Source organism: Neodiprion virginianus, chromosome 5 (assembly GCF_021901495.1).
Source record: "Neodiprion virginianus isolate iyNeoVirg1 chromosome 5, iyNeoVirg1.1, whole genome shotgun sequence".
NCBI lineage: Eukaryota > Metazoa > Arthropoda > Insecta > Hymenoptera > Diprionidae > Neodiprion > Neodiprion virginianus.
In genome coordinates this window covers 17,528,729-17,539,818 of record NC_060881.1, presented here as the reverse complement: position 1 = coordinate 17,539,818, position 11,090 = coordinate 17,528,729, and the positions used below count along the sequence as shown (strand labels likewise).

Sequence of the window (11,090 nt, the reverse complement as noted above, 5' to 3'; positions counted from 1 at the left end):
ATATGTAGAAGTTGTATCGACTTGCAGCCTTCTGCCGTTTAATTTCGACCATGATTATTGCGTTGTCAACTCTACTGATCAACGTCCAGAGTAGTGGTTGCAAAAAAGTATATTACTAGTAGATTAACACGTGTTTTGTATACCTGACACGTATGACTTTCAAACATCAATTCTACATCCTACCATCATGTAAATAGGTATGTTCGTTTCTGTTAGGTGTGGAAGCGTAACATACAGTTGCTCTGAAAATGATGTAGTAATTTCCACTTTAACGATTTAGTGAAATGCGCGCTACTTTATCTTACAATAGACAATCTGGACTTTACTCCATGCCTTGAGTCAACTTGTGAATCTACTCAAATTGTGCGTCTTTAAAATTTATACAAAATACTTAATAGTATCAGATTTCAGCAATACCCAAAGAATTGCCATGTCAAGTCTCGAATAAGTAATCAAACTTTCAATTTCAGACAATTACACTGCAAATTTACTGAATATCTAACAATTTACTAAATTTGGAAAGTAAATGCTCTTGTAAATTTATTTAAAATTGTATTGTGAGTGCGAATTCTGAAATTATAATCTTATTGATGAGTTTTTAATGACTGTATTATTTGTTAAAATAGTGACCGCGCTTACGAAAAATCATTGACATCAATTCTCCACGGATTTCTGATCTATTTTTTGAAGTTTACTCCTTAAGAAACGATTTGAGTTATTGGGCCCGGTACGGAAATTATATGAGGAGTAAAATCAAGTGTAACACGAAAACTTGAGGCGTTATAGAAAGAGACAAACATATGAATTGAACGTGCTAAAGAATGAGATGGAATACATTACACAGCGTATCCTATACTCGGGGTCTCCTCTTTGTGCGGTGCTTCGTAGTCTCACTGTATAGTTCATTACCTCTGGTCTGAGAGTTGAATGTGTGCGTATGTTTGTACGTGTGTGTTGTGTGCATGCGTATGAATTTATAAGACGTGACGTTATCACGTCAAAATATTTGAAAATATGGAAAAAATTGATTTAGATGATAATGAAGAAGAATCCGAAAAACACATGGATGCGGTTAATTGGTAAGCTTGAGAGTCGGAAAACTTTACAACATGGAAGGCTTCCGTGATTCTATATTAAAAAAAAAATGAGGATTGAAGGATGAGATATGGAACGAAATAAAGTAATCAAAACACTCGATTGAGCCAAGAAAAATTATTGCAGTTTATTGACTCGCAGGGGAAAAGCCGCTGAGGCATAAAAACCCCTTATTATATAATAATAAAGTCGTGTCAAGAGTGTATGAGGTATCAGTGTACGATCAATGGTATTGTCTCGCATGTGGAGAGTTGCCGTGAGATTAAGAAAAATGAGGATACCTAAGATGATCCGCGGCGATGTTATCGTTACCGTAGATTCGATCAAACTGAACTCTACGAGCGTCAATTCCCGGTCATTTATACAGCTATCCATGCAACGATCAGCGCCATCTTTCACGATTAACGACGATCCACCCAATCGGTAGAGATTCCGGGTATCAGATGGGCTGAAAAGCGCGCGCGGACATGGGAAGGAAAGGATAGGTTTGGTCTGAACACTCGGAGGGAACAAAAAATTGGGCAACAATAATTCAAATTTTAAGCTGTAGGAATTACAAGTGAACTCTCTCTACAAATCTATACACATGTTCAACATGGAACAAAGTAAAAAAATAAGTGAAAAACTCTTTATCTAGACAATAACTTTTCGTCATTTCGTTGCAAAAACTTATTTACCGCACGATAATCACGTTTACAGTTGGTTGGTTGTGCTTGTCTAACTAACTAACTGATCTTTTCAGTGAAGAAATTCGGAAGCCGGTAATATATGATTTGTTGTGTTGTTACGTATGTTATTAATTGATGCAGCCATAGTTGAGCCGATATTACCAACGGTGTTACGAATGTTTGCGAAGTCGTGAAATTTGAAATCAGTTGTATATAACTCATTCTAATTGTTAACTACAAATCATCATATCCTCCTCGTACATCATCATACATAGTATTAAAGTTTGAAATCCGAATTTCGGATGTCCGGATGTCCAGAAATTGAATTTCGACGTTACCGAAAATTTTTTCTCTTCTGACGTCATTGATCGATAATCTTTGAGGACGAAAATCAGTTAGCAGAATTCCTCAGTCCGAAAATAAGCGCGTAGTAGAGAGGGTGTACGAAAATCGCGCTCTGCAAAATTCCAGCACCAAGTCCTCTACCTCCTGGATCCTGCGTTCCAGGCCCTCTAACTGGTGAGACCTAACTTTCAGGACTAGCGGTCCGTAGTTTAATAATCTTTGTTAAATGCATAACGATTGATTAATATTTATAACACTTAATAATTATGAACTGATAATAGAATAATTATAATGAAAAAACAAAAGAATAAATTTAAAAGTGTGCTTTCTTATTTATTTAACCCCTGACAGGCAAACATCAAACTGTATATCTCTCGTAGCAATGAGTGTAAAAAATACCCGGCGGAAATTAATTTCAAATATTACAGCTTCTAATAAAGCTGGCAAGATTTTTTTTTTTCAAATCTAAGTTCAAACAATTCCGCATAATATGGTTGTATTATAAAAGTAATCAAGTTGAACTAAACAAATAAAAATAACCGTTGAAGGGGTTCAATTCTTACGGTCTGCTGGAAAAGTACAAGATTTTTTGGGAGGGAATTTTACCTTCATAGCCTGTCAAGGTTAACGAAGACAACTTTTGAGAAGTGTTCTTTCGAAATCATAAAAATTTAGAATGATTATGATCTGAAATTATTTGTTTTTAATTTGTTTTCAGCCCACGTAAAAAACCTTTTTTAAAAATAATTCAGATTTTCAAGATGTGTCAATCAAAAACATGGTTTTGAAAGATTGTAGCTAATTAAATCCTTGTTGAAAAAACTAAAAAAAAGAGTGTCTTTCAAACTCAGAACATTTATGTAAAAATCACGGGCCAAATGCGAGAGGTCAAGGGTCGACTCAAGTAAAAATAGTATGGACTGCCCCATATATTTTCCTCTCTTATCACTTCGGCTGCATTTAGGCGAGGTCGGCGAGGTCAATCGGATGGGTAGCTCCCTCCAGTGGTATATGCTCTGATATATATATATATATATATATGATGCTTGACAGTTGTCTCTAGCGATGGATAGGCCCGTATTCATAGTCAGTTCTTAAATTTAAGCACGGTCTTAAGTCCTCGTTTACCATGACTTGAGATAGGACTTCAGGGTCTGAAGACCGTGCTTAAATTTAAGAACTGACTATGAATACGGGCCATAGAACGATAAAGATTTTAGAGTTTTCTGTGTTCAACTTCACGTAAACGGAAATTCGTATGGGCGGGTTCACATAGGAGTCTTCTTGACCGACAGGTATATTTCCTGTATCACCTACAGAACTATGTCAAAATGGTGGGAACATGTGTAGTTTGCTCAAGTATCTCTAGATAGCAGTGCCGACAGTACTGACAAATATCATTCGAAACGACATTCAAACGTCAAACACGCGTTGTAAGTCGCGATAACCTAAAATGTCCCGTCAAACGGCGCACGAAATAGGTTCAAAACCCCGTACAACCGACATAGAAATTCAAGAAGATGTCACATTTTTCCAGATGGGTGTTAGTCAACGCGTCTTGGACGGGCTTACAAACGCCGGTTTTCAGAAACCGTCACCGATCCAACTTAAAGCTATTCCGCTTGGTCGTTGTGGATTTGGTAATAATCAGAGATTAGTTATTGCTTGAAAAAGTATAGTCAGTATTAGAATAAGCATTATGTTTTTAACACCATGAATTTCATCCCTTTTCCACGTATTATTTGTGCGGTGTGTTGCAAACATTGTCATTCATAAATATCAAACGACAACCGTCCCATTCACATCGATTGTACCGCAATCTGAATTCCCGGTCTGTAAGTTTTTATATCATTCTATTACGAATGACAATTAACAATAGTTGTTTCAATTAATCTATGAGAATCGAGATGACGATTCAATGTGAGTTTAAGATTCAGAATGTTAATGCGATGATGCTTGGGAAAAATCTTTATCTCTATTTTGGAATGATTCAAAATTCAGTCGACCGCACTGAAGCAAAACGTAACTCACATTGTACAAACTTGACACTTTCAAAGTCATTGTAAAATTGTGTATTCTTATTTTCTCTATTAATATGTCTTTACTAACGTTACCAACTGCAATCCCATAATTGAATCATGATATGTTGAACAAAGATGTGATTTAAGTTCATAATATTAACGCAGTGAAATTATTTTCAAAAAACTCAAGAATTGTTATAAAATCATAAATTATGGCACAACTAAAGCAATAGAGTCCCATTTTATAACTACAGGTCATATAAATTAAACAGTGAATTGTGAAATAGTAATTTATTATTATCGCTTAGTTACATCAACAGTACAAATTTCAGCCACAGTAGATCAACTTGTCTAGTTATGTTCTCGTCAAGTGTGCATAAAATAAGAATTTTTTGATTACTGTAAAGTGCAGTTGAAGCCGAACTCAAGTACAAAACTTACACGAGCCAAAAAGTCCCTACACGGCAACATGCTACATATCCTGTTATATTTAATGAGAATCGTTATTTCCGTAACTTTGGGATTATCTGAAATTGAGTGTACTGTAATAATAATGATGATTTTTAATTTTAATATTTCTTGTCATTGACGTCACTTGCTTCAACCTTGTTCAAAGTTTCAAAATAGACCATTTTTCTCATTGCTTCAACCTTTAACTTTAAACCGGGCAACCACATAATACAATAATGCAGATACAGGCAATCCGAACTTGTAAAAATTTTAAACATTAGGAATTCTACTTTAATACTTTTTTCTTATACTCTCTACAGATTTAATTGTACGAGCAAAATCCGGAACTGGTAAGACGGCTGTGTTCGGCATAATTGCCTTGGAAATGCTCGACATGTCTGTAAAAGGTGTGCAAGTCCTGATTCTTGCACCTACCAGAGAAATAGCTCTGCAAGTGGCTGGAGTAATAACGTCCATTGGCTCGGAGTTCGAGGGTGAATATTTCTTATTTGTTTCAGGACCAAAGAATGTGGTACGTGAGTTTAGTTACACGTACACCATGTAGTAAATATTAATTCCGTTCCAGGATTAAAGGTCGAAAGTTTTATCGGTGGAATATCGATTGAAGACGATCGTAAGAAGGCCAACAATTGTCATGTGGCGGTCGGCGCTCCAGGGAGAGTGAAACATTTGATTGACAAGGGAATTCTCAACGTGAACAGTATCAGGTTATTCGTCCTTGACGAAGCAGACAAGCTGATGGAAGTTAGCTTCCAAAAAGATATAAAGTAACTAGAATTATAATGTTACATTTATATATTATGTCAATGACAATCTTGGGCAATTCTGAATTTAACATTTTCCATAGGATTCAGGACACAATATCTTCTTACAAAAATGATGGAAAATGCTAGAAAACGGTTGTCTGAGATATGAAACATGTTTCCAAGTCCAAGACAATTTTCTTTCGAGGCTATGTTTTTTACAATGACAAATACTTGAGACATTCCGCTTTAGACTCGTGTCTTAACAGGGATTCTACGTTTTTAAGAAGGAATGTAGAGAATTATCGAAAGATGTGTACACAGATTTTTGAAATTTTCAGTTACATATTTTCGAAACTACCGGTCAACAAGCAAGTCATATCGTCTAGTGCCACTTATCCTGGAGATCTCGAGTCCTTTCTAGGAAGATACATGCGTTCTCCCATTCTTACATCTCCAAACAGTGACGGTCCTGTGTTGATTGGTCTGCGACAATTCGTAGCGGTAGTTCAACAGCACCCGAACGCTATGAGACAGGTATGTATGAAACTTAATTTCACAGATCTATGGATTGATGCAACTGGAACAGTGTTAATTTTTTCTGACTTTAGGTTCAAATAAAGGTGAACGAACTTGCCAGAATATTTTCCAAAATACCATTCAAGCAAAGCATCGTTTTCTCGAACTATCAATCTAGGTAAAATTTTTTTACACTTACTGTTTATTGTATTTATTAACGTATGAGGTAGTTGTAAGTGAAAGTTTTTAGCTTGAAATGGTTTAATTGGGAGGAATGCAAAAGCAGTTATTTAACAATTCAGTAAGAACTTGATATATCAAATCTTTAAACAAATTGTCGATGTATTTCAAACTCTATAGTATTTACATCTCTGTACTCTGACTAAAATCTTCAATATTCTTCGGACTAAGGAAGTTAGTGGGTTGAGAATCAATGCTTTTCCGTTTCATTTTATTACAATATATCTGAATATTGAATATTCATGAAATTCTCATTTTTGTAGAATATGAAGAAATCCAATTTTCATTTTGACTGACTGTAACATTGATTGAAATCTGACAAAATACAGTCAACTTGCGGTTAAAGTAGACAAAGTTTTGCAAGGCGTTGTCGGATTATCAAATTTTTCGGACTATCGAATGCTGCCACTGACCCCTTGTATAGTTCGGAACTTTTTGAAAGACTGTACCTTGTAATCTGACAAATTGTGAAAATGATGAGATGAAATCGATATTCATGGTGTTCAGTGGTCATGGAAATGTCCTTGAATTTTGCTTGTCATTAAAAAGTCCTGGAAATATTCTATATTTAAATTTTACTGCGAATGATACATTTATTTGTGTTCACTGAGTAATTGTTTTTAAAACGTGGATCCCACCTCGAATCGCGTTTTTCATTATTCCCTACTAACAACAGGTTGTAGCAAAAATAATGTATATCTTGTACGTCGCACCGATTATGTACAGAGCCACATGCCATCTCCATTCGTGTGTTTTTCTGAAAATTTCCTTGAATTTGTTACGGATTTTTTACTGAACACTATGAACAATACTACATATACATAATTCACATGTCGGATTACAGAAAGCACTGGATTAGACATTGGCTGGATTATCGAGCGTCTACTGTAGTTCGATTCCAAAACATATGCCAGATTATTTTGTTGAGAAAACTATACTACACAATCCCACTAAGAAACTTTTTTTTATCATTGGCATCAGTATATTCAATTTTTCACAATTACTATGCAGATATCGATGTAGATTAAAGAAAAAGCAAGATTGAGTTCCTATTCACAAAAAAGAATCTGTTCACCAAATTTGAGAATAATAAGCCATTGTGGATTGAAATCGTACAAATCTTCGAGGTGTTTAATTATATTAATGCGATTTGAAATGAAAAATCGTAACATTTGCTCTAATTTTCATATATCAAACTAATATTTTCAGAGCTCAGTCAGTCTGCAACAAACTCAACACGATGGGTTTCTCTGCTATATACATAGTCGGCAACCAAGAGATGCGCAAACGTATCGAAGGGTTCAAAAAGCTTAAGGACTTTAAGTGTAGGATAATGGTGACGACCGATCTCACAGCACGAGGCATAGATGCCGAGAACGTCAACCTTATTGTCAATTTGGATGTTCCGCTAGACGGAGCAACTTACTTGCACAGAATTGGCAGGGCCGGAAGGTACGGATCCCACGGTATTGCGATAACGATCATCGCCAACAACGAACTCGACAACTTCAGGGAACTGATCGGCTCTGTTGGCGGAGCAGGATTCCAAGTCCTCAAACTACCCCAAAATTATCCAGAAGACATTTGGATGGAAAACGACTCGAGATTCGAAAAAATGTCGGCAAAAACTGATAACGATTGCGAGGATGGCGAAATACCCGCTGAAAATGTTCTTTGTTCTCCAAATGGAGCTCCTTTTGTCACGATTGAAGAGACGTCGAAATGCAATTCTAGGTTTAGTCAGCAAACGGAGATTGAATTTGATATAAATATGAGCCCAACTCCTGAAAATGTCAGCGCAAAAATTTCTGAAGGCACTAAAATTGCGAGGAAAACGAATTCTGAAATGGAAAACTGTCAGTACGAGACGAAGAATGTTCGCGTCTCGTCGTGTAGTCGCATTGACACAGAATCATACAATTTTGAACCAAAGTGCGTAGAGAGTAAGATTAAATTGGAATCTTTATTTAGCGACGAGGATGATGTATTTTCCACTAAACAGATCCCTTCGAAATCGATAAAATGTACAAAAGATCAGCGTGAGCGAGTTTTAAATGACAGAGTGCATAAATTCACGGTGAAATCGGATAACAAAAAACGTTCGACGTTGCTAGAGTTGAATAAAAATACGAAGTTTGAATTGAATCTGTCAAATTTGTCCGATAACGACGACGACTGCAGTGCGGCACAAGAAGCAATTGCAAAATACACGGCAACAGGGCCACGCAGAGCATGTTCTACAATCAGCAAAGCTGAGCAGAAAAAGCAAAGCGAATTTGACAGCGAACCTAAAAGTCTAAAGACATTTGACGCGGAAAATATGATCAAGTCGCTGGAAACAAGTTTAGAAGAATTGTCGGCACGAGATCTAAATGATGACAGTGTTCCAAAGCTGAAGGATATTGTTAGCGACTTGAAGAAACTGAATTTTGACAACACTTCAAATTCCAGCAACGCAAAGCTGACGCGAAACGAGCTGATGCAATGGAAGGGACAGATCAATATCGAGATTGGTTGCCTGAAGTCTTTGACAGAGGTTCCGGCATATCGTGTGAGCCACACTTGGCATCGATTGTTGTATGAAAATCGCCATTCGGCCAAGTTGACGTTCCTAGAGATGCAGAAAAAGACGCTTCTGTGCATGTATCCGGATATTCAAAGTGACCTAGACGACTGTCCACCAGTGAGAATCGAGATATTCCGGGAAGTCGACGAGTTCAGGAGGAAACATCCCGTCATCAGGTCAAAACTTGATACCTACTTTCCCTATCCAACGAACATCGAGGCGCCGCTGCCGATGCTCGTCTTTTCCAAAATGGATATTGAGAGATATCGCGAGGCTGTGAAATGCTTGCGATCGAATTCTCAGCACGAGACTGTAGCGCTGAAAAAAATCAGAATTGCGACAGCTTTCATGAGTGAAAAGGACAGATACGAGTTGGAATTGAAACGTCTTGTTCGCGGCAAAATGTCTTATTCGCAGCTGGTATCTTTCGTCGAGCAGCAAAAAATTGAAAAACAAAACAGCAATGAGATTCTGGAAGAAAGAGTCACGGGCAGAGTTTCGGAGCGTAAAAAATTTTTGAGATTCTCAAAGGAACGGCTCAAATCGTTTTATCGAGACTACGATTCTATGAGCAAATCGTTAAACAATCTGACCGATTCGATTTTCGAGAAATCACAGTACGATTCAAACGATTCCGATTCCGATTCCGACTCGACGGACTTGCAAGATGACCAATGTGAAATAAGTTATCAGGTTGAAGAATCATCAACCGAAATTTATTCCAGGTTGAGGGAAAATTTGTGGTTCCTGATAAGCAGAGAGTATTTGGAATGCCTCAAAGCATATCGTCAAATGGAATTCGAAGTTGCGCAACTCGACGATGTTCATGCGATGAACGAAGACGAATTCTGCGCTTTGATCGAATCTTATTGGCAGCTAGAATCTTCGAGGATTTCGGGTATATCTTTTCCTAAAGCGAGAGAATCCGACAAACTGTCCTCGAAATTAAAAACCCTCGAATCCGCATTTGATGAAGAGAAATTCTCGTCGCGATTCAGCGACGAAAAGCGCAGCTGCATGGAGGAATGTGTCAAATACCTGATACATGTCGATCCAATTGAACTGTGTGCCCGAAGGTTTGAGAGAATACTTGGCCTGATTGACGATCCGCGTTTTTCCGAGATACGTGAAACTGCGTTAGCCAAAGTTGCTGAAAAACGGAATTCAGACTCGATTACCAGTTACGACGAATTTTTATCCGTCTTTGAATCCCGGGAAAATTTCGACAGGCTGCGGGGAACGAATTTGAGGAACATTGATTATATGGCGTTTTTTAAATTTCTGGATGATGCGGAGGAAGAATCGACTGTGAGCGAAGCTGAAAAAGCGACAGAATCCTTCGTAAAGCTCGAGGAAAATGATTGTCAAGAATCAGACGGTGACGTTACAGATTCGTCATCCGATACGTCGGAGTCAGTGGAGTTGAATGACTGGCCAGAAGCGAGAGTAAACAACGATAGCTTCAATTTGGAAAAAAAATCATCTCCGAATCTTTCAGTGCGCCAGAAATCGAAATTCGTACCCATTCAAACAAACAACTTCGTGTACAACGATCAACCGCTAAGTTTCAAACAGCAATGTTCGATTGTCAATGAAAATAACTCGCAAAATGATCGTGAACATGCAAAATATTCGTCCAGTTATATCGACGAGAGTAGTTTTTTGTCTGACCGGGACGAATGTGAACCAACAAATGAAATGGAAGAGCTTGACAAGTGGTTCGAGGAACTCAGGCATCAAACGAATCGATTACAGATGGAAGAATACCTCAAAGGAATGATGAAGTATTACGTCGACCATTGAATCACTGTCGTTGCCGATTGATCAGTTAACGAATATCGGTCTCTAGAGTGTTTAAATAATGTAAAATATTCTTAGTTTCAAGGTTCGGATCTACGCGTGTCTGTGTGTGATATATTGTACGAAAATACATGATTCCATTTTGCTTGTAAGTGTTTTTCAGTAAGAAATAAATGTGAATATTTATTATACGTACTCGTTGTATTATGCGGTTACAATTTTTCCTTCAGCTCCTGATTATGGTGAGAATTATGTGGATCACCGGCTCTGTATTACTTGAGCAATTTTCAATTTCTTCCAATATAAAATTGGTCGAAATTATAATATTGATTAATTTCTTTTTCAATTTCGATTCGAAAACTCATGATTAGTTTCGTAAAAATAATTTTTTCTAAATATGCAACAGATTCTTCAAATCCACTAGGATCATACCAAAAAGATTAGAACAGTCTTTTGATGTTGACCAACTATCTACTAGATACTTGACTTGTTTTCGGTAAAGTTTCATTGCAAGAGAGATGTGACATCTAGCGGTGAATCAAGGATGGTACTTCATAATTTTTACTAGATATTTACAATCTTATGGACAATCATTTCTAGAAATTCCTAGAATTCTACAAGA

The 11,090-nt window shown here is 37.1% G+C and overlaps 1 protein-coding gene across 1 annotated transcript; it reads left to right on the top strand.

Moving 5' to 3' along the window:
* Positions 1-3,527: 3,527 nt before the first annotated feature.
* LOC124304326 (uncharacterized) lies at positions 3,528-10,508 on the top strand. The gene is made up of 6 exons (XM_046762368.1): positions 3,528-3,748; positions 4,900-5,073; positions 5,166-5,367; positions 5,685-5,880; positions 5,955-6,040; positions 7,312-10,508. The coding sequence occupies exons 1-6, from the start codon at positions 3,562-3,564 to the stop codon at positions 10,469-10,471; spliced, it is 4,005 nt and encodes a 1,334-aa protein (XP_046618324.1). The 5' UTR covers positions 3,528-3,561; the 3' UTR covers positions 10,472-10,508.
* Positions 10,509-11,090: the final 582 nt, after the last annotated feature.